Raw genomic sequence first — 24,746 nt, 5'->3', positions numbered from 1 at the left:
AAAAAAAATTTTTTTTTAGGAGTGTGCAATATTGTAAGATCAAAGAAAAAGCCATGGCATGGCACCCCAAGGGTGAAGCATTAACTGTTCAGAAAGCTCGGGCTTTCTCTTTTATCCTCCACACCAGAATTGAGGCTGCTAAATAGGTGCTCCTAAGAGTCTCAGGCAGATTAATGTCTGAATTAAGTGAAATTGTATGTAGAACCCACACGTGCAGGGAGCTATGATTAACAGGCGCCTTTGACATCATCCCATCAGCTACTTCGTTCCCTCCCTACTCATCGAACTCCATCCCCGAGTCTCAGCACACATCCAAGATGGTGGGTCATGACAGTGAAACAGGTCAGCGATGCCTCCCAGAGCGTGAGTTGGCGCCGCACTGCGCAGGCGCATTTCTGCTTCCCTCCCCGACCTTGGCGGATCGCGCCTGCGCGGTGGGGAGCTGCTCGCGGCTCCCGCTCGGCCTTGGGCTGGCTGCAGTCTCAGTTTGAGGGCGGCCGAAGTGGCTGGCTCGATTAAGATGAGGTTTCTGCTAGTTCTCCTGGTGGCGGCGTCGGCGGTGATCCGGAGCGATGCCTCGGCCAACCTGGGCGGCGTGCCTAGCAAAAGATTAAAGATGCAGTACGCCACGGGGCCGCTGCTCAAGTTCCAGATTTGGTGAGTATGTGCGCCGGGCCCCGGCAGTGCCGCCGCGCCTCTGCTCGGCCTCTGTCTCCAGGCGAGGCCCCGGCTCTGCGGCCTAGCGGGCTGAACCTCCCCCTTGGCCCGGAAGAACGGCGCCAGCAGCCTTCCGCAGCTTGCCGTCTCAGAGGGCCTTCCTGGGACTGTCAGGCTGCCCTTCTTTTCTCCAAGTATAACCGCTCACTTCGCCCAGTTCTTTTTTGCCTCCTAGAATGGTGGGAGTGGGGAAGGAGGGCAAGGTAAGGTTAAATACTGAAAGGCGAAGAGGTGGGGACAGTTGTCAGTACGGAGGACCGGTTGGCGGCGTCACGCCATGGCCACCCTGGCTGCTTGCGGAGGTGGGCACGAGTTGGCGCAGCGTCGGTGGAGGAGCTCCAGCGTTTGCCACCCGGTTCCCTTTTCCTCTCCCCTTTCTCGGGGTTCTGCCGGGCGCCGTCGCTGCGCCGCTGGGCGAAGGTTAATTCGGGTCGTTGGAGGAGACCCACGAGGGATAGACGCCTTTTCTGCTGGACCTTCCCCGGTCGATTGTTGAGTGAGGGAGTGGGCATTCTGACAGCCGGAGGGCGAGGAGAGGTCCTGGGAGGCTGATTTCTCAGTTTGCAGTTTCCAAAAGGTCTTTGAAAAGGAGCACGTTGCTCTTCTGACAACGGTCACTCCCAAACAACTCTTATCTTTCTCCCCCATTCCTCTACAACCCCCTCCCTGGAGTTGCCTGACCTGGCATGTCTTTCTACCTTTCTATCTTATGCATTCAGATAAATAGAAAAACAAAACAAAACAAAAAAACAAACAAAAGCAAAAACAAAACCCTGAACCAGAAAAAAAAAAAAAGCTGGCATTTGTCGACGTTGTTCTTTCTGTGATTTTGTTGTTACCTAGTTAAGTTAGAACTTGAGCAATAATGCATGTAATAAGGTAACTGGGTTGGGGGAGACTGAAAGGCTAAACTAAAATAGTAAAATTGTAGAAATTAGAATCCTGTATCACAAAAGATTGTATTTTCTTCAGGATAGGATGGTTAGGTAAGTAATTTTTCAGAGTCATGGTACTTTGGAGTGTTGGTGTTGGCCATAATGCAGTTAAAATTGGCTTTTTAAAACTTTATTAATATAAGTGTATTAAAGGTTAGATTTTCTGCTTACCCAGTGGTTTTTTTGTTTTTTTGTTTTTTTGCTTAATCTTTAAAGAGTACGCAAATACTTAAAATTTTAAAATTCAGTTTAAGTGACCCATAGAGTCCGAAAGTGAGATGTTGAGACTTTATTTTGGAGTGAAAACTATAAAAACCTAGAAGTTTCTTGATTAAAAACAACAACAAACTCCTTGAACTGTTTACTGTGTGGCCAGCATACATCATTTTCTGTAACGTACTGTAAAAACTGTAAATGGAAGTTATGGCTTGACCATTCCAACTTTTTCCATAATTTTTAACAATTAGAGAGTGGCTGTCATTTTTACTGTCTGTAATTATTGTTAAGGATTAAGTGTGAAACTTTGGATGTAAGTAGTTTAAAAAAGAGTGCAGTTTCCAAGTTATGTAATTTTTCTCTTTCCTACTTTTGCATCTCTTGGTTTCACTTGTACTTTTCCAAAATACTCTTCTTTTACAATTGCTTCTGTTGGGATACTTGTCACAATAATTAAATTTTTTTTTTTTAATGTTTATTTATTTTTGAGACAGAGAGAGACACAGCATGAGCAGGGAAGGGGCAGAGAGAGAGGGAGACACAGAATGTGAAGCAGGCTCCAGGCTCTGAGCTGTCAGCACAGAGCCCGACGCAGGGCTCGAACTCACGAACTGTGAGATCGTGACCTGAGCTGAAGTCGGACGCCCAACCGACTGAGCCACCCAGGTGCCCCTTTGTCACAATAATTTAACAAGTGCACCTTCCACTGAGGATGTTCATAGCAAAGTTTTCAAAATGTTCTGGGAAGGGCATCCAGTTCTTCCTCTCAACTTTTTAAAAATTTTAGGTACTTCATTTGAATTTGTGATCCATAATTTTTTTCATTCTTTTTCTTTCTTTTAAAGTACAAACTTGTCCCAAAAGTCTAATAAGAGTTTTCTTTTTCAGTAACCCAGAGCATGTTATGTATGGAAATCAGTTTTGTTTGGTTTTAGTCATACATGGGAAACAATTTTATTAGTATGCCCTCCATATACAGGTAAATTAGCTTGTTGTTTGTTACTTTTTCCCCAAGAGGTTAATCTGTGTATAGTAAATTGAATATTGGGTTTCTTGTTTTGGCAGAATCTCTTGGACATTCATTTGCAGTTTTGGGAGAGGAGAGGAAGCTAAAACGATTGAGGCTAAATCTGTGAAAATTCTTTGAATTCTCCTTGAAATTTAAGTGCTGTAAAAGGCAATTTTTCACTAATTACCACTATTAACAAAGGAGAGAACTATTTTTACCTTACTTTCAATTGCTTTTGTCCTCCTTTATATTTATTATGAGTACTCTCTCTTTAACTGTAGCTCAGTATATCATCCGTTAATTGTACCACTTTTATAATTGCTAAAGAACAAAACAGCACAACATAAGTGAAATTAAAGGGAGAGAGATCAGTGTGCGGAATAGCTTAAAACAAAGTTTACTATTCTACATTCATGTACTTTTTCAGTAAATATTCATTCAAGACTTGTTTGTACCAGGGCTAAAGATACCATGGTGAACAATATAGATGTGATCCCTCATGAAACTTCCAGAAATGCGCAGTATTACTTTATATACGTAAGTCTTCAGTTTATGTTAATTGACGGAGTGACAGAATTAGATAAGTTTGATGACAACTGATTTCTTATTTTGGGAGAAAACTTATCTTGCTTATTTGGATGTTTAAACATTGAACGTAAAAAAAGAAAGTTCTCTAATCAGAGCTTAAAATAAAGTTCCCTTGTAACATTTTCCTTTCTTGTGACTTTTATGAATAAATGCATTCTGTATGTGAATGTATTCTGACAGGTACCGTTTGGCATGATGTTTTTATATGCATGCTTTATTTTTTTCATATTTGAGATTTAACATGTAGTCAGACCTACAACATCTAATCACTTGTAATTTAAAGAGCTTACTGGCTACAACTCTTTACAGTTAATACTTATCTGAGTATTTGACAACTGATTCACTAAGAACTGTAGGTTAAATAAAGCTGAGATTTCAAAATGTAAGCAGAGTGGAGCAGAATTTTATAATTTTGGTTAATTTAAGAATCCACTGCTATAATTTTAGGACAACCAACACAAAGTATTTTTTAGAGGTAAATGAAACAACTACTACAAGAACAGATTTGTATTTAAATTTATACCAACTCAGCCTTTGCTTTCATGGTATGGAGGCAAGAAAATAAAGCCCTAAGACTGATTTGGATGTTGATACTAAGATTAGTAAAAGGCTGAATTGAAGAAATCGGAGAAATTGTGAGTCCTACAGATCGTGAGTTACCGTGGACCTAATATTTGCATATTCAACAAATATTTGAGCACCTCCTCTGTGCAGGCACTTTGTTGCTGGGAATTCGGTTTTCTCATAGACATCTTAGGCAAGAATGGAAGGCAGTCATTAATCCATGGACAACACATAAAATTCTAATTGTGCTAACTGCTATAAAGGAATAGTTGTGTGAGACAACTAGTCAGAGGATCAGGGAAGGTTTTCATGAGGAAACCTACTTTGAACTGAGATCTAAAGGGTAAGATTTATTGCCAGAGAGCTTTCAAGCAATGGGAATAACAGGTTCACTGGCTTTGTAGTAAAGAGAACATAATTGCTTGAAGCCAAGGCTGCTGACCTCAAAGACCAAAAAGAAGGTGGCACAAACCCAGGAAGGTCTGGCAGGCCATGTTAAGAAAAGCTCAGGATCATTGTGGAAAAGACATTATAGGGGACAAAGAATAAGTATGGGGAAACCATTTAAGGGGACTGTTGGGAGTTGCCCAGGTGAGAGATGATGGAGCTTGGAATACAATCACAATGGTGGTGGTAGAAATAGAATGTAAAGGGACAGGTTAAGATCTTTACGAGATGCAGTTTTTCATGATAAGTTACATATTTGGGGGGAAGGAGAGGATGCATGGAGTGAGAGGTGTCAAAGATGGCTCCTGAGTTCTGGCGTGGTACTGTGCCATTCACTAGAATGTTAAAGGAGACCAATTTTATGGGTGTGTGTGTGTGTGTGTGTGTGTGTGTGTGTGTGAGAGAGAGAGAGAGAGAGAGAGAGAGAGAGAGAGAGAGAGAGAGGAGAGAGAGAGGAGAGAGAGAAGGAAAGGGAGGAACCCTGAATTTTTAAAATACAATAATGGGAATATCCTACAAAGAAATTTCATCTCCCCAAAATAGCCATAGTAACTGAAACTAAAAACTTAAATACCAGTTACTGTATTTCACCAAACCTAAGATGTGATGTATTATAAGTTACACATTATTTTATATACCACTCAGAAGGAAAAAAAAAAAATACTGCCATTTAAACTGGGACACAGTAATGATTATAAGATAAATCCTGATTTTTAAAAAGATGCTAAATAGGAGAAGTGTACTTCTTGGAATCAATGAAATAAATGAGTAAGTTGATCCAGATAGTAGAGAACTAATGGAGTGTGATTAGAGAAAAACGAAATGCTGGCTGCCACACCTACCACTATAATAGATTTTTAAAGTTTTCCATAATTATGTAGAACTTAGTCACCATTTTGTTTTTGTTTTTGTTTTACTATTTAAACAACAAACAACTGCAGTATCTAAATGAATAATGTACACATAATAGTTGTCTCTACTTAATGAGCAAAGAAAGGGGCACTTGCCTGGCTCAGTCAGTAGAGCATGTGACTCTTGATCTCAGGGTGGTGAGTTCAAACTCCACATTGGATGTGGAGCCTGTTTAAAATAATAATAATAATAATGAACAAAGTACTTGAGTCCAAAGCTTTTAGAAGTAGGTAAAATATGAGTGGTTTTAAAGGTTTTATCTCCTCTTACAGAAAATGGAAACATTGTTTCCTTACCATTTGCCATTAAGGTAAGTGGTGGAAATCAAATTGAATGTGTCATTTGGAAACACCAAGTTAACCTTATAAATTTTGAATAGTATAGTTACTGGGAAACTGCATTTATTGGACTAATGCTTTGGAGGCCCAGGTTCTAAGTTGATCTGCCTCTTATCTTCTGAATGACTTTCTGGAAATTACTGAATCTCTTTAGCTCTCAATTTTTTCATCTCTAACATGAAGTTACTGGTTGCATGCCAAGTAACGTTTAAAATTCTGTTACTCTGTTTTATATGTTAGGAAGCTTCATGGCAGAAAATGAAAGCATACATACGTGTTTCATTTCTGCCTTTGTCACTGAAGAGTGTAGTTGGAACTTCCTGGTTCATCTGATTGTCACCTTTTCTGCTTTCCAAAAAGGGAAATCAAATCCTGTTTTCACATGACTTACCTTGATGGGGGTGCAGCCTGGGATTGGTGAGGAAGAAATCTTGCCATGTGGGTTTTGCAAGAACTGCTCATCATCAGCTCCTTGTTTTTTATGCCCCTTTTTTTCATGCCACCGTTTTCCCCTTTTGTCCAGTATTTAGGGAGATAAGAATTAGTTTTTTACAATAATGTTTGAAAACCTATAGTCTGGTGGGAGAGACAGACATGTTAAACAGTATTACAGTAGAGCTTTCTGTTCAGTGTTCTAAAAGAGGTCATAATAGAGGGCTTTAAAAACCTAGTGGAAAGAAGGATTATCTATTCAAGGAGAGTTGGAAGGCTTTGAGAGGAGGATATGAAATCTAGAGGGGTATGGGGAAACCACCAGGAGATGTAGAGAAAGAGCTTTATAGAAGTAAGGAAGATCATATGTAAATGGAGCCTGAGTCAGCACAACGCGGGGAGAGGGGACAGGAAATAAAGGAGGCAGATAATCAATTAAAAAGTCTTAGTACAGTGTAAATGCTACCATTTATCAAGTTTTATTATTGTAATATATTATTTTCATCGTCTTTTATTGTGATGAGAACTTTGGTAAGTAAATCTTTGAAAACTTGAAGACTTTGATCTTTTACAAAATGAAATTAACTTTCTGGCTATAAACATAATACATGTTTCTTGTAAAAATAATAAGAAGTGTAGGGGAGGAAGAATTCTTCCTCTACCCTTCTAGGTTCTTTTGGCTGGTCTCTTCATCAAAATGACTTAAAAGATGAACAGGAGAAAAACATTTAATTACATGCTTATGAGAGCCCCATAAAAAATATGAGATGCAAGAACAAGTGGGGCAATTGAGGCTTATACAGTATCCTCAGCTAAGCCTGGGGCTTCAAAGGCGGGGAGAGACACAGGACAATAAGAAGAGCAGATGTTTGGTAATTAGATGTTTGCCTTGCCACAGATAAAAAGTTACCTCTGATAACAGCTTTCTGTCTGGTTCAGGCACCTTATCTAAATTCTTTCAGGTAGTTAAAGGAGCAGTAAGTTGGGGGTTTTTTTGTTTGTTTTTTGTTTTGTTTTGTTTTGTTTTGTTTTGTTTTGTTTTGTTTTGAGTCTGCCTGGTCTAGATTACCTTCAGCTCAAAATAAGCCACATGCCAAAGTGGCATATTTTGGGATCACATAATTTGCTCTCCCCTCAGAAGTACATATAAGAGGGGCGCCTGGGTGGCTCAGTCGGTTGAGCATCCGGCTTCGCTTAGGTCACGATCTCAGGTCCCTGAGTTCGAGCCCCGCATCAGGCTCTGTGCTGACAGCTCAGAGCCTGGAGCCTGCTTCAGATTCTGTGTCTCCCTCTCTCTCTGGCCCTCCCCCCCCCATTCATGCTCTGTCTCTCTCTCTGTCTCAAAAATAAATAAATGTTAAAAATAAAAAATAAAAAAAAAAGTACATATAAGAAAGCAAAAAATACTTGTAGCTCTCTATTAATATTTGAAGAGACTCAAGACGACTCTGCACACAATACTGTATTATGTAATTCTACAAAAAATGAGTTCATAGTCATAGGCTTTTTTTTTTTTTTAATTTGCCTTCTCCTTCATCACTTATCATTTGCTGTCAGTAAATAGGGAGATGCATCAGCAGGCACAGTATTACATAAGATGAGTGTTCTTTAAATTATCTAACTAGTGCCTTATTGGTTAACACGTAGGTTGATCCCAGTTTTTCACAAAATTACTTTGCTAAGATGAATATCCTTGAATATATTGTGTACTGGTCCAATAATTTCTATAAACTAAATCCACAGAAATAAAGTATTATGATTATGTTAAAGGGTATCACATTTAAATTTTGACATAGTTAAACTAGCTAATATTCCTGCTAGAAGAGCTTGAAGTAGTAGGTTGGATTTTTTTTTTTTTTTTTAATTCAATTTAGTTAACATACAGTGTAGTTTTGGCTTCAGGAGTAGAACCCAGCGATTCATCTCTTACAGATGACACCCAGTGCTCCTCCTGAAAAGTGCCCTCCTTAATGCCTGTCACCCATTTAAGCCACCCCGCAATCCCCCCATTCCAGCAAGTAGATTGGGTTTTTTAAAATTTCTAGCTTACTGCACTTTAATTTTTTTTAATGTTTATTTATTTTTGAGAGAGAGAGAGAAAGACACAGTGTGAGCAGGGGAGGGGCAGAGAGAGAGGGAGACACAGAATCCTAAACAGCTCCAGGCTCTGAGCTGTCAGCAGAGCTGGATACGAACTGTGAGATCATGACCTGAGCCGAAGTTGGATGTTGACCCGACTGAACTACTCAGGTGCCCCTAGTTTATCGCACTTTAATCAGAGAATATGACATTTGCTATTTCTACTTCCTGGGCATTCTTTGTGACCTAACATGGTCATTGGTTGCAAATGTTCTTTGGGCTATTGGGGATTTTTTTACTATTGAAAATGAAACCTGATGTAGCTGTGAAATCTGTTAATGATAATATTCAGATCTTCTGTAATTTTTGTTGATTATTTATCTTCTATCACTTATTCAGTTTTCTACCCATTATATATATATATATATATATATATATATTTTTTTTTTTTTTTTTTTTTTTTTTAGGGCCTCAAAATATTTAATTCTGCTTTTTGGTTTTGGGATTTCTTATAGTGCTTCCTTACCTCTTCTCATCCTTCTGCTTCTTGCAGAAGAATATTTTTGGATATAGGCTCTTATTTTGAATCTTTTCTATTTGCTATTTCTGCTTTTTTGTTTTATGACATTTTTCTCGTAGTCCCTTAGGTGTTTTTGTTTTGTTTTGTTTTTTCTGTTTGTCCTCCCTGTTTCTCAAAAGAGAAACAGCTTCAGATATTACCAGTTGTTGAAGTGTATCTTCTCCAGTAGACTATTAACGAATTCACTTTTTCTTCTTTATTAGAATGTTGCCAGCCAAAAAAGGCATAATTTTTGTCTGCCTTGGGTTCTATCTCTTATTGTGTGTCTTCAGTTAATATTTATTGAAAAAGTGAGTACAACCTTTTATAGTCAGTCCACTGTGGTTGGCCCTGAGATAACCTGACTGCCCCTCTCCCCCTCTCCCTGCCTTTATATTCCTAACTGGAATGTAGATTGATATCACCTAATAGTGTTCATTTCTAGTAGGTTTTTACCTGGTTAGCCTCTGTTCCAGCTTGATAGCTGTTGGGCATAGAATGTAATACATGTAAAACTTCAGTTTTGAACGTACCCTTATCAGTAATGTTCTTGGTCTGGCCTCTATGCCTCTACTGGTGGGGCTAAACTTCCAGAATTCATTATACTACTGCAAGTCTTCTTTCTGCTGCTCTGATATCCAACACACCCTTTTTGATTATTACAACTTATTGTCCTGTTGGTGGTTTTCTTTCAATGATTCCTGGCTTTTTTATTGAGTTTATTCTACTGTGATGTGAAATCAGTCTACAACCAGCAGGTTAATGCACAGATCAAATAGGAAAGCAATAAAGCAGCCCAGAGACTTCTTTAGTTTGGCCATTGAACTAGCACAGAACACGATATATTTTTTTGCCAGTTTCTCTGACAACTGATAAAAAATAAACTGAGGGTGTATTTTGTGGCATGTGAATCATATCTCTAATTAAAAAATGTATTGAAAAGAATAAAAGTTTGATATATATAAAGTATTTTAAGATGCGACAAAGAATTTCTATTTTTTTATTGAGTGCTTTTTATTGAGTGACTACATACTGTATAAATCAGTTTATAAAAAGTGTTTTCCAGAGTAAACAGAAAATTCCTTCCCCAGGAAGAGCTGAGGAACTAAGCAGTTTATAAATTCTTGGTGGAATAGTCTGCAGCAGCAGAATTCCTGAAATGTTACGTCAATGGTATAGAGAAACTAGAAGCTAATGACCTCAAGAATAAAACAAAAGAAGGAAGAGAACAGAAAAAGATAATTAATCACATTTTAGGTTTGTCAAATCTTTGGAATAAACTCAGTAAAGAAGCCAGGAATCTTAGAAGTCACGTTAGTCATATTTTGTGTGTGCGTTTTTACTGTGGTGGCCACTGTAGTGTTCTAAGAGTAAGGTAGCCGGAAGGGAAATCACTTGATTTCGTACAATACTGATCCTTAATCTGATACTTCTTTGGTGCCGCTTCTGCCTCATCTTAAAAAACTGAACAAGTTCTGGGCCACATTTTGGTCTTCAGAGTGTATAAGCACTCCTGTTTGCAATTTTTTAAAAACATTTATGACTTTAGTCTGTTTTTCACTCCCTGAATACCTTGTTTCTTGTGTAGTTCCTAGAACACCTTGCAGATTTCATTCCTTAAAGCACTTAGAGCAGGTGATGCACCAGACACGTGTTTATATTATAGCACTTCATCTACTAAATAGAACAAGGAGAAATAAAGATTACATACATGTAAAGACACAGCTTTCAATGATCAGTGAGCTGTTGGACTGAGCAATGCTATAGACAAATCAGAGAGCACAGTATTTACAAAATATCTTCCTGATTCTATTGGTGCACTGTGGGAGAAATGTAGTTGAAATTCTTGGGATGCAAGTAGCAGAAACCTTTTTGAACTGGTTTGAACAATATGTTTGAAAATGCATTTTAAAATTGTTAGAAGAATAGTCCGTGAACCTAAAGGCAAGGGTGCAGCAGGGCCTCAAGACAGGCTAGAATAGAAAACTGGAAAGTCTGAGATGTCATTCAATCTTCCCTGGCTCACGTGTCCTTTTTTCTCAAGAAAAGGTACTTTATTTTTCTCTGGTTCTCTGAAGACTGACTTATCAGTCCTTTGGAAAGATTAAATGTGTTAAATGTTCACCTTTGGGGAGATAGTCACTTTTTAAATCCCATTTCTTTGTTTTTAGTCAGGGAATTCAAGCCTTCCTCTGACAGGTTTGCATTTTTCTGGACTGTCAACAATGGCAGGCGTTGGTTTCATTATGTAAACAGGATCCAGTCCCATGTATGGGTGAGAAGACTGTTGGAGAAGAGGTTATTTTTTTTTTTTAATTTAATGTTTATTTTTGAGAGAGAAACAGAGCATAAGTGGGGGAGGAGCAGAGAGCAAGGGAGACATAGAATCCAAAGCAGGTTCCAGGCTCTGAGCTGTCAGCACAGAGCCCAATGCGGGTTTGAACTCACAAGCCGTGAGATCATGACCTGAGCCCAAGTCAGACCCCCAACCGACTGAGCCACCCAGGTGTCCCGAGGAGATTATTGTAAATAAAAGGGGAAGGTTTATTCAAGAGATGCTAAAAATAGAAATCATCAGTATTTATTTCATAAATATCTGAGATTTTGCCCTGTTACATTTTTAAAATATTTTTTAAAGTTCATTTAATTTTGAGAGAGAGTGTATGCACAAGCAAGCTGGAAAGGGGCAGAGAGAGAAGGAGAGAACAAGAATCCCAAGCAGGCTCCATGCTGTCAGTGCAGAGCCCAACACAGGGCTCAAACCCACAAACCATGGGATCATGACCTGAGCTGAAATCAAGTGATGGACTCAAGTTTGATATAAGCAAGCATTTGACTACAGTTAGGGGCAGACATAATATAGAAAGGGGAAAAGTGGGGTGGTTGCCATAATGAGTCAGGACACTGTAAACATGATAGACTTAGTAAAGCACAGAATCTATTTGAAGTAGCACAGACAAGGCATTTTCCTTTATTTCCTAAATATCCTTTCTGTCCATTACATATAGATCATCTCATTTGTATGCAAGTTTTTTCTTTTAGAAAAGTACCGTGAAAACATATTTTAAATTAGGCAATTGCACAAGTCGACTCTGTATAGTGATTACTAGAGATTTGCAAAGTGATTAGGAATTAACGTTAAGATTTCAAAGTTTAAGTCTACTTCTTAGGGACTTTTGGTCCTGGGGCAGGAGGAAGAGACATCGGCGGCAGCATATATTTAGCATGTTCACATATTTATGTATTAGAGGTTTACTGAAAGTCAAAGTCTTACTCATGGATGCAGAAAGAATGGAATAAGTTGAAAGAGCTGGGTGTGGTAGTAGAAGTGGAATGAGAACTGGCTCCTTACCATGTATGCCTTTAATTTAACATTTTGCCCACCTCGATAAACACTAGTTATGTTTTGTTTTGGAAAACATCTGTCAGCAGTGGAGATAGCTATTTCAAAACAGAAAAATTCTTTGGGGGAAAACAGTTATACAGGGAAAAGTTTCTTTAGTGTTTCTTCACAATTCTGGACACAAATATAGGGAGGAAAGTTTACTTAGATGTAAGGAAACTCATCTAAAAAATATGTTGTGTCAATTTTGTAAACTGCTTCATTTTTCAGAAATAAAATAGGTACAGTTGTTGAGGTATAATTGACATAATGTGTTAGTTTCAGTTGTTCAACATAAAGATTCCTTATTTGTATGTACTGCAGAATGATTACTGCAGTAAGTCTAGTTAAAGCAGCCACCATATGTAGTTACAATTTTTTTTCTTCTGATGACAACTTATACTATCCTCTCTCCTAGCTACTTTCAAATATTCCATACACTAATACTAACTATAGTCACTATGCTGTACATTACATCCTCATGACTTCAGCATTTTATAACTGGAAATTTGAAGAAAGGTACAATTTTAAAGTCTGTTTTGGATTTCAAGAATATGAACTGATTCTATCTGGATTTTGATCTGGAGGTCTGAGACTATGCCGAAGACTTGAGACTGGAGGAACCAAGGATAGAATTAGGCTTCTGAGCACAGTAGCCAGAAAAGTAGGTGACTAGGAGGAATCTGACCAGAGGTGTTGCCTGCATGTAAATACACCTCTCTAGCTAGGCCTCTTTGGGCTTCCCTTGGCAAAGGATTGGAACTCCAGAGCAAACACGAGGGACTTCTTGGGGCCCACAGGTTTTTAGCTCTCCCAGAGGGAGAATCTATAGGTCTTCCTCATGGAAGAACCTCAGAGATCTCTGTCACCAGGAGTTCGACTGTATGGGTATTTGCTAGTGGCATTGTCACCAAAGGGAATTATTTCCTGGACTTAGGGAAAGATAGCTCTTGCATCACCTAAATGTTCTATTGGGGTCTAGAGGAAGGGGCTAGGATCTTAAATCACAAAGTCTGTGTTCTAGTCTCTCAGCCCTGACTAAGAGCAGGGACCATATCTGTGTCCCTCATCACTACATACCCAGTGCCTAATATAGTGCATGACTTGTAGTAGGCATTCAATAAGTATTTGAGTGAGTGAATTAATAAGTATATGGATATATAACTGTGGAAAAGTCACTTCATCTCTCTGAGCTTCCTATTTTCCCCTTCACCTATTAAAAAAGTTTGAACTCAATTAACTTTGTCTCTAGCTCTCAAAATATTTCATTAAAAGTTAAGAGAATATCATTTTAGATAATTAACTCCATTGTAAATACTGATGCAAACTTGAGAGCCATTGACATCAGGGGGCATATCTTGGTTTCAAGGTAGTTAGGCATATAGGTGAGCTAGATTATTTTTGTAATATTCTCAAAACAAAAGCACCATTAAAAATTTCTTGTAGAGAAAGCAGTTGTGACAAAATACTACTATTTGGTGAATTTAACAACAGTAATAATAAAATATTAGATAAGGTAATTGTTTAGTAAACATAAAGTATGTTTACTAAGTTCTTTTAAGTATAGCTGTGGAAATTTGTCTCCCTTTGCAAAAACTTCATACTTTTTAGGGACTTAATTTCTTGTGAAATTTTTATTCTGAAGGTAGAGGAAGTATTAATTGTAAAGCAAACAGGTGAATTTCTGTTTGTTTGTTTGTTTGTTTTTCCTGAAAAATGAGTTTTCTTAAATTGAGATCTAGTGTTTGGACTGTTATGCCCTGTCACATATCAACCTGACGCCTGTGGTGGTGGTTGGTATGTTTTTCCTTGATAACCGTGTGATTGACAAAGCTGGCACCTTACATTTTACTTTACTGTCACTTAATTACTGATTCTGCTTCCTTTGTACTTTCACTGCTTTATATTTGTGTGTTCCTTAACTTAGAATTTAATGTACCTAAATGCTTAACAATCCTACCTGAGTTTGTAAGCTCTTCTGTTGATTTGGTGGTACCGCCTCCTGTTTTTCTCTCAGCTTTATTGAACTATGATTGACAAATAGAAATTATGTATAATTAAGGTGATAATTTCATATACATGTATATTGTGAAATGATTACCACAATAAGGTTAGTTAACACATCCATCACGTCATATAATTACCTTTATTAGGTGAGAACATATATTCATTCCCTTAGCAGCTTACAAGTATACAATACAGTCTTGTTAACTATAGTCACGTTGCTGTAAATTAGATTCCTAGAATTTATTTGTTTTGCGACTGGAAGTTTGTATCCTCCGACCAACATCTCCCCATTTTGCCTATTCCACAGCCCCTGGCAACCACCAGCCTCCATGTCTCTGAGCTTGGCTTTTTTAGATTCTGTGCAAAAATGAGATTATACAATTTGTGTTTCTCTTTCTGACTTACTTCACTTAGCATAATGCCCTCAAGTTTCATCCATGTTGTTGCGAATGGTAGAAGTTTTTTTTTTTTTTTCTGAATAGTATTCCCCTGTGTATTTATACCACATTTTCTTATCCATTCATCTGTCCATGGACACTTAAGTTGTTTTCATGTCTTGACTATTTTTTTTAAGTTTAGTGTGTGTGTGTGTGTGTGTGTGTGTGTGTGTGTGTGTGTGTGAGAGAGAGAGAGAGAGAGAGAGAGAGAGAGAGAGAGAGAGAGAGAGAGAGAGAGAGGGAGGGAGAGAGAGAGGAAATTCCAAGCAGGCTCTGCACTGTCAGCACAGAGTCTGGCGTGGGGCTCAATCTCACTCATGAACTGTGAGATCGTGACCCAGGCTGAAATCAAGAGTCGGATGTTTTAACCGACTGAGCCACCCAGGTGCCCCCATGTCTTGACTATTGTAAGTAATGCTAAAATGAACATGGGGGTGCAGATACCTCTTAAAGATAGTAGTACCTTTGGATATATGCCTAGAAGCGGAATTGCTAGGCCATATGGTAGTTTTGTGTTTAATTTTTTGAAGAACTTCCATACTGTTTTCCATAGTGGCAGCACCATTTACATTCCCATCAACAGTGCACAAGGATTCTCTTTTGTCCACCTCCTTGCCAACACTTACTATCTTTTGTCTTTTTGATAATAGGCATCCTAAATAATAGGCATCCTAACAAGTGTGGGGTTATATCTCCTATGGTTTTCATTTGCATTTCCCTGTTGATTAGTGATGTGGAGCACTTTTTAATTTATCTGTTGGCCATTAAAAAAAATGTGTTTTTATTTTTTTATTTTGAGAGAGAGAGAGAAGGTGCACTTGAGTGCGGGAGGGGCAGAGAGAGGAGAGGGAGAATACCAAGCCCTTTCATGGGGCTCGATCTCACAAACTGTGAGATGACCTGAGCCAAAATCAAGAGCCCAACACTTAACTGACTGAGCTATTCAGGTGCCCCTCTGTTGGCCATTTTTATGTTGTCTTTGGTTCCCCATTTTTAATCAGATTATTGACTTTTGGCTATTGAGTTGTATGAGTTCCTTATATATTTTGGATATTAACCTCCTTTTTCAGATACCCGATTTGCAAATATTTTCTCCCATTCTGTAGGTTGCTTATTCATTTTGTTGATAGTTTCCTTTGCTGTGCAGAAGCTTTTTAGTTTGAAATAGGCCCCCACTTACTTATTTTTTGCTTTTTGTACCTTTGCTTTTAGGGTCAAATCCAGAAAATCATTGCCAAGACCAATGTCAAGGTGCTTACAAACTATGTTTTCTTCTAGGAGGTCTGTGGTTTCAGGTCTTATGTTCAAGTCCTTAATCCATTTTGAGTTGATTTTCATGTATGATGGAAGATAGTGGTTTCATTCTTTTCACGTTGCTGACAGTTTTCCTAATACCATTTGTTGAAGAGACTACCCTTTTTTCAGTGTTGGCTCTTTTATTGTAAATTAATTGACCATTTTTGTGTGGGTTTATTTCCGGGCTCTTGATTTTGTCCCATTGATCTATGTGTCTGTTTTTGTGCTACTACTATACATAGTTGATTACTATAGCTTTGTAATACAGTTTGAAATAAGGAAACATGGTGCCTCCAGCTTTGTTCTTTCTTCTCAAGATTGCTTTGGCTATTCTGTTTTTTTGCTTTTTTTTTTTTTTTTTTTTTTGTGATTCCATACAAATTTTAGGATTGTTCTATTTCTGGAATTTTTATACAGTTGCATTGGATCTGTAGATTGCTTTGGTATATGGACATTTTAACAATATGAATTTTTTTTTAATTTTTTTTTTTAACGTTTATTTTTGAGACAGAGAGAGACAGAGCATGAACGGGGGAGGGTCAGAGAGAGGGAGACACAGAATCTGAAACAGGCTCCAGGCTCTGAGCTGTCAGCACGGAGCCCGACGCGGGGCTCAAACTCACGGACCACGAGATCGTGACCTGAGCTGAAGTCGGCCGCTTAACTGACTAAGCTACCCAGGCGCCCCGACAATATGAATTTTGAACCCTGAAAATGCGATGTCTTTTATTGTGTCTTTAATTTTTTTCATCAATGTCATAAAGTTTTCCTTTTGCCTGTATATGCACTCTGGTGGCCTTTTTCCCTTTTTTTGCTGGGGAAGCCTGTCATATATCCACAGTTTAGTGTTCAGAAATTTTAATGGCGATATTGGATGCTGTTGACTTAATTGCTAGAGTAATGATATGGATTGCTGTCATATTGTTGAAAATTATCTTCCCAGTCTTTGTTTTTCTTTGTAAAGTAGAAGCAACTGTAGAGTAGGAAGGGATTTAAGAGTTCTTTAAGTTACTTTTATTGTGATTGAGCAGGCATGTTTGCCCAGTTAGGGGCAGAGTAGGAATAAGAGCCAAAGTTTCATGTCTCATGCTTTGGTATTTTGTAAGCTTTCTGTGCCCCAGTTTTGCAAGTCTCTATTTTAGATGTGTAAGAGTTGTTTTCATTTCAGTGTTTATACTTAATGATAGCTCCCCAAAAAGCAAGGTGATTTGAGAGCTCAAAATATGCTAACATATGTGAATAGATACTTGCTGCTGCCCAACAGTAACCCAAATCTGTAATGTTTAATGTTCTAATAGATGGATATACATGGGGAAGGTAACTTAAATATGTGAAATTTGTGAAAAAACCTCCATGTTGCCATCCTCCAACATCAATCATTATTACTTTGTCATTGTTCATTAGAAACACTTTTAATCCTGGCAATTTTTAGACTTTGTCTAAATGCAAAATAAGTGTAGGCATATTCTGTAGCACTTAATGGAAGCACTTTTATTTTTCTACAGTGTTTCCTGAGGTTATAGGCGGGTGTTTGAGGAGTACATGCGGGTTATAAGCCAGCGGTACCCAGACATCCGCATTGAAGGAGAAAATTACCTCCCTCAACCCATATATAGGTAAGTAAATTTCAATAACTTAAAAGTAATTTTTTTAATGAATTTTTTTTCACTTCGGTGAGTAAATTTCTGTGAATTGGTTCAATTAATTGGTTATTATAACTTCTTAGTTGGTTATAATGTACAGAGAAACTCTTTTACAAATAGCAAGTTTATTTGATCCAAATTTAGAAGAATTTTACTGAAAGAAGGAAAAGAGGAGGATTTTTTCAGAGGTGGCAATCTTTTAAAGATGTGTTTTCTTATATAATTTTTATTTTGGAAATAAATGAAGAACACCCAAATTTTTATACAAAGTCAATGGTGTAAAATTCCGTGCTGTTAATAGGATTTTTAAAGGCTAATGCTGTATAATTTTACAAGTTAATTTTTTATTCATTTAAAGGATATTTAGTTTTGTTTTAAAACTCCACAATGAACTTTAGTTACTATCTTTTTCACTAGTTGTAATTAGTAAGTTCCAGATTTGGTGTCTAGAAAATGTCTGTATACATATACTTGAGTTAGGAAGTTTTTGAATTAGGTGAGAAATTGTGGCTTCTGATGAATTTATATATATTTTTTTCTTTTGATAGACACATAGCATCTTTCCTGTCAGTCTTCAAACTAGTATTAATAGGCTTAATAATTGTTGGCAAGGATCCTTTTGCTTTCTTTGGCATGCAAGCTCCTAGCATCTGGCAGTGGGGCCAAGAAAATAAGGTATGTAACTTAATAGTTTGGTAGCTGTAGGTTTTTAGGTTGTCAATGGAAATATTTTACTGGATTGTTGTGTACTTGTTGCTGATTCACCTGTCCACGTGTATTATTTCAGCTTCAATCATTTTTTAATCTTTGGGCAAGACCCTTAACCGTTTTTGGACTTAGTTTTTTGTTTGTATTTGTTTTTCTTTTCTTGGCCTTCGTTTTTATGTTTATGTATTAAAAATGATTAGCTCTTATCTTTTTACTATTTTTTTTTTTAGGTTTATTTATTTTGATGGTGGGAGAGGGGAAGGGTCAGGGACAAAGAGAGGTACAGAGAAAATCCCAAGCAGGCTCCGCACCGTCAGCACAGAGCCCCACACAGGGTTCTAACTCAAGAACTGTGAGATCATGACCTCAGCTGAAATCGAGAGTCGGACGCCTAACAGGCTGAGCTACCCAGGCGCCACATCTTTTTACTATTTGAAGGATAGTGAGGTGTGACTTTAGTAGAACCTGGGCACAAAATAATTTAATACCTGATATTGATTATATAGATTAGGTCAAATCATATACAAAAAACATAATATACATAGAATGCAAGGCTTTTATACCAAACAATATGGGTATTAATGGGTTTATTCACATTAAAAATGGGATTTCTGCTGATTTGTTCTTATTAAAATTTTCTGTTTTTATTACTTGTCCTTTGACTCTTCTGTTCAATCAGTATAAATAGACATACAAATCTTGTGCTGTCTCTTCTCCTTTGTAGGGTCTTGCTGTAGCATACATTCTTTTTAGATATCTTTCATTTGTTTCACTTAAAATCATCTTTTTCTGGAGGGTCTTTCTGCTATGAGAAATACAGTTTTATTTCTCTCGTGGATGAGATTGCTTCTTAGGTTTCCTTCTGAGAAGTATTCTGGTTTCTGGTCTTGTTCTTTAGTTCTAGGCTGAAACTACTTTTAGTGGACTCCTACATAGCTATGCTTTTTTTTTTCCTTAGGAAAAAACTTATTTCCAGTAACAGGCAAGGCTTCTTAAAATAAACATCATCAGGTGCTACCTCTCACTGAACTGTGTCTCTACCCTGTTATTAGTAAGATTGCTATGCATAAGATTAAGAATTAGAAGTTAAGTATTCATGACGTTTTGTGTTACATTTATTAATTCTATTGATTCCATCTTTAGTGCATTTTACTTCTGAAGACATATAACATTATTGATCTATGGAAGAGGAATATACTTGAAAGCTGTAGTTTTCATGCAACTTCCTTGTGTATTGTTTGCATGAAAATAGGCATTTCCAAATGTGAGAGTAACCTTTAAGAAATTAAAGCCTACCTAGTTCAAGTGGGACTGGGAGGAGAGCTCTTTCTCTTTTGCTATGAGCATTTTTATTAACTTTTTTTGAAACAACTTGCTGTGAATTGATATCTTCACTACATCCTGCTTTTTAGTCAGGTGGTTTTATTAAAACTTTTCTGTCCACCAAGGAACTTCTCTTTGGAAAGGGTATAGGTACGCATTCAAAAGGGAAGTGAATGTAATTCAATATGCAAGTGCTTTCTCTTACCAATTTTTTTTTTAATGTTTATTTATTTTTGAGACAGATTCAGAGCATGAATGGGGGAGGGTCAGAGAGAGGGGGAGACACAGAATCTGAAGCAGGCTCCAGGCTCTGAGCTGTCAGCACAGAACCCGACGCGGGGCTCGAACTCACAGACTGTGAGATCATGACCTGAGCCAAAGTCGGAGGCTTAACCGACTGAGCCACCCAGGTGCCCCTCTTACCAATTTTTTTTTTTTTTTTGACTCAAAATGATTTGTTTGGAACGTGGACAGGTTGTATTGAATACGTGGAGTTGCTCTTTATTGCATCACTAGTCTCTTGTGAATTCATACCTTACATTATAAAAATGGTGAAATAAACCCTTCTTATGCTGGTATTCGTTTGTTTAACTTATTAAGGCTATTACAAGATCTCGAGAAATTCTGTCTCTGCATTATGAATATATATTCTTCAGTGTGTATACGGCTGTGAATGAATGTATATTCTTCAGTGTGTATACGGCTGTGAATGAATGCGTTTTTCTTATTCTGTGTATGTTATCTGAACATATAGAAGAGCAATAATAGTCTGTATAGAAACTTTTAAAGTAGATTTAAAAACAATCATTACCAAATAAAAATGAGTCTGTGTATTTAAAAGATTACTGTGTCTTCAGTTGTAATATTGTTTTGTCTTTAAAATAACTTTGCCTGTTGTACTTAATTATATTTTCTTTTAGGTCTATGCATGTATGATGGTTTTCTTCTTGAGCAACATGATTGAGAACCAGTGTATGTCAACAGGTGCATTTGAGATAACTTTGAATGGTGGGTTCTGAATAATTTGCATTTTGTAACACATTTTATTTTTTATTTTTTTTATTATTTTTTTTAATGTTTATTTATTTTTGAGACAATGCGAGAGACAGAGTGCAAGCAGCGGAGGGGCAGACAGAGGGAGACACAAAATCTGAAGCAGGCTCCAGGCTCTGAGCTGTCAGCCCAGAGCCCAACGCAGGTCTCGAACTCACGAACTGTGAGATCATGACCTGAGCCAAAGTCGGACGCTTAACCGACTGAGCCACTCAGGCGCCCCGAATTTTGTAACACATTTTAAATGATTTATAATGACCTTTAGGCTTTTCTGTTTTCCATAATATGCAAAATTATCACTTTCTATGGTCCTCATCTCCCCTGGCTTGAGAATTATATCCATATGATGACTCCTGAATGTACTCAACAGAGTTCTAGATCTTTCTTCTAGGTGCTATACTTGGGAATCTTAAACTCCTACTCCCAATCTATTGATTGCCTCTGCTTCCTGCAATTCTTGTGTACTCCAATTTGCTCCTTCCATGGCATTTCTTGTTTATTTATAATGGCACCATTATCATTCTACCCAGTTACCGATGTCAGAATCCTAGGATAACCTCAGTTTCTCCCTTACTCTCCATATCGGATGGATTACTAAGTCTGATTCTTAATTCTGCCGTCTACATTTCTCAAAAATCTACTTCTCTTTATCTTTATTACCACCACTCTAGTCCACGCCATAATTATTTTGTTACCCTCTAATACATTCTCTAAACCAGAGGTTGTCATATATGACCTATGAGCTAACAGTAGTTTTTACACTTTTTTAATGGTTCCAAAACATCAAAAGAATATTTTAGGGCACAAGGAAATTAAATGAAATTCAAAATTTAGTGTTTATTACCTAAAGTTTTGAGTTCCGTCAAAAAATTTGTGGAAATTTAGTTCTCTGGTTACCTTTGTGATTTCTTGGATTTTGCCTCTTGATCTGTAAAGCCTAAAACATTTATTATCTGGCTTCTTACAAAAAAATCTGCTGATACCTGTTCCAAACAGTGGGGTGATTTTTTTCTTTTTTTTTAATGCACATCATTTTCGTCTCATTGCTTTACTGCCTCAAGTTCATTAAGTGGCTTTACTTTTTCCTCAAGATAAAGACCAGAACATTTAACATAGCCAAAAGGTCCTGCATGATGTAGACTAGGGATTAGCAAACCATGGCCATGTGCACTCTCTGTCCTGCTGCCTGTTTTTTAAATAAGATTCTGTTGGAACACAACCATGCCCTTGTTTTGCCTGTTGCTTCTTTCAGACTACAATTAGAGTTGAGTAGCTGTGATAGACTATATGTCTTTGCAAGCCGAAAATGCTTGCTTCCTGGCTCTTTATAGTTTGTTGACTCTGATCTAGTCCCCATTCACCTATCCAGCCTCTCTTGTACTACCACTCTTCTCGTGTATTTCAGCTCTTACTTTTAATGATACCTTTCAATTTTAATAATACCTCTCACTTTTAATAATAATTGCAAAGGCTCCTTTGTAGCCTCCCCTGTGTCCCTCAGCATCTTCTGCTTTTAATTCTTAATACATAGTTATGATTTGTAGCTATTTTATATAGTACTTTCTGTATTTCCCCTACTGGAATGTAAACTATACAACGGTGTAATTACAGAAGTGTAATTCTGTGGTTCACTTCTGTATCCTCAGCTGTGTGTATAGACAATAAATATTTGTAGAATGAACACTTATTATAGACTCATCTTTAATTTTAGGGGGTGGTACTGTTTATTTTTATAGATGTGCCTGTGTGGTCCAAGCTGGAATCTGGTCACCTCCCATCCATGCAACAGCTTGTTCAAATTCTTGACAATGAAATGAAGCTCAATGTGCATATGGATTCAATCCCACATCACCGATCATAGCCCCACCTATCAGCACTGAAAACTCTTTTGTAAGTAGTTTAAAAATACAATAACTATTTATAGGTATCATTCTCATCACAAATCAGCAAGGTACTAGATATTCTAGTGTCTATTATCACTTGAGAGTTCCCAACTTAAGATTTAATAGATGGATGTTTTCTTTATTAAAATTGATTAAGTGATCAAGAGCATTTTGGACCTGCCAAAACAAGGTAAGGTTGTACTAATAATTTTATCTTCAAGGCTTAAAAGCTGGGCCTGTAACGTCATTTTTTGGACTCTGAACTCCTACTAATGGTCAGAATTGGTATATTACACTAGAATATTTATGTACATATCTTCCCTTTACCTGCAACTAACCAGTTGCTAAGAGTGTGCGGATTCTTTTAACATGGTCAAGATAGAAAAGTTATAAGCAAATGTGTGTGAACACAGAGAGGTGAATATTAGTTAACTTTTGCTTAGCAGAGATGTTCTCTGTTCTCTTCTTATTAATAAGTTGATTTTATAAGAGTGAAGTTTGAAATAAAATACTCTTTTTTGTCTATGTCTTTCAGACATTAAGGGATTTTTTGCAAGAGCAGCGTGACTGACATTATGAAGGCCTGTACTGAAGACAGCAAGCTGTTAGTACAGACCAGATGCTTTCTTGGCAGGCTCGTTGTACCTCTTGGAAAACCTCAATGCAAGACAGTTTTTCAGTGCTGGCACATTTTGGAATTCTGCACATTCGTGGAGTGCAATAATACTGTATAGCTTTTTTTTCTTCCCCAGATTCACTCAGTTGATAGTTTTTAAAAAATGTAGACATTACTACCTGTACCTTTTTTTTCCTTAGTCATACTTGGAAAAGTAGAAAATTGAGTTACAATTTGACTTTTTTTTCAAAGATGTCTGTTAAATCTGTTGTGATTTTATATGAATTTTCCTTTTTTATAGTTTAAAATTGATCTTTTTGGGAATACAGCTGAAGTTCCCAAAAACTTTATAAGAGTTTATCAGGCATCTTTAATTTGGTCATGTCCAATTTATATAGTTTTCAAAACACTGCAGATTGTGAACAGTGCATTATATGAGATAATGGGGGGAAATCCTATATCTAGAGTACTCTACCAATTTGTGTGTGTATGTGCGTGTGTGCGTGTGTGATTACCAGAGAATTACTAAAAGACCAACTGCTTTTTAAATACTGTTATGTAGTTCAAGTGTCTTGCCTTGACCAATCTAATGAGTTGATTAACTGGGCCTTTATACCTAACTCAATAAAAAACTAAGCGGATGTAAGTTAAATAAAAAGTTTGAATTTATTGCCCAGCGTACCTATTAACCTTATATTTAAAATTGTCTTCCTCAATTTTTGTTATTTCATAAGGAACATACTTTAGATTCACACACAGTAATAAGTCATTTACCAATTTTAGGATAACTGAAACTCACTCATTTCAAAGTTCAGTTGAACCTCTTTACAACATTAATTTTAGGTGAATGGAGACTACTTGCCTAATAATTTAACTTGTTTACCATCATATATCAGAATTTTATTATATTTAAGGAACAAAATTGAAAAGTTTTTTATTCAGTGAATTTCATATCTTTCCAGAGTTCTAAAAAGATAGGTTTTTTTTTTTAACAAAAAACGTAAACTGATGGACTGTAAAAGTAATTTAGTGGAAATAGGATCATAATGTATAAAAATAGTCCTATAGCAACAGTCTTAACATATTTTAGCTTCCATATGGGAATAGGAATGATAGGTCTAGATTTGTTACTAGAATTAAAGTGATTTGAGGAAAAATTATGAGCTAATTCAACATTTGGTCTACCGAACACTTAGCACAACCTTATACTTCATTTATCACTGGATATTTGTTGAACTGATGTCTGGTAATCATCATGATTTTACAGCCTCAAGGTGGAATATACTGTAATCTCTAGCTAACAGGAAGTTAGTCTGATAATTCACTTCAGGAAATTGATTTAATGGCTTATCCTTTTAATTAAGACTGCAGAACTGTTAACCTAAGTTCCTATAATGGCAAGAGTCAATACAGTTTAAGCTGGAAGTTACTAAGAGGTTATTATTCAGGTGTAATATTTTATCTTTGCCTAGGGCTTAAAACCTTGTTAACTTAATTAGTACTAGCCCAGACTTCCTGTCTCCTGTAAAGTGAACACAGTGCTCAGTGTGTTTAGGGTCTTTCCTCAGCTGATGGCCATTCCACTAGTGACAAGTTAACCTT

General features: G+C 37.1%; 1 protein-coding gene across 1 annotated transcript; it reads left to right on the top strand.

Annotated features, from left to right (window-relative positions):
* The first annotated feature begins 422 nt into the window (after positions 1-422).
* Positions 423-23,813, top strand: SELENOT (selenoprotein T). Its single transcript, XM_003992003.6, has 6 exons — positions 423-657; positions 17,424-17,534; positions 18,110-18,236; positions 20,513-20,600; positions 22,382-22,535; positions 23,064-23,813. Exons 1-5 carry the CDS (start codon positions 521-523, stop codon positions 22,504-22,506), a joined length of 588 nt encoding a protein of 195 aa, XP_003992052.2. The 5' UTR covers positions 423-520; the 3' UTR covers positions 22,507-22,535; positions 23,064-23,813.
* The last annotated feature ends 933 nt before the right edge of the window (positions 23,814-24,746 follow it).

This window comes from Felis catus, chromosome C2, assembly GCF_018350175.1.
Source record: "Felis catus isolate Fca126 chromosome C2, F.catus_Fca126_mat1.0, whole genome shotgun sequence".
Classification (NCBI taxonomy): domain Eukaryota; kingdom Metazoa; phylum Chordata; class Mammalia; order Carnivora; family Felidae; genus Felis; species Felis catus.
Note: the sequence above shows the minus strand (reverse complement) of the source record. Positions and strands in the feature narration are given on the sequence as shown.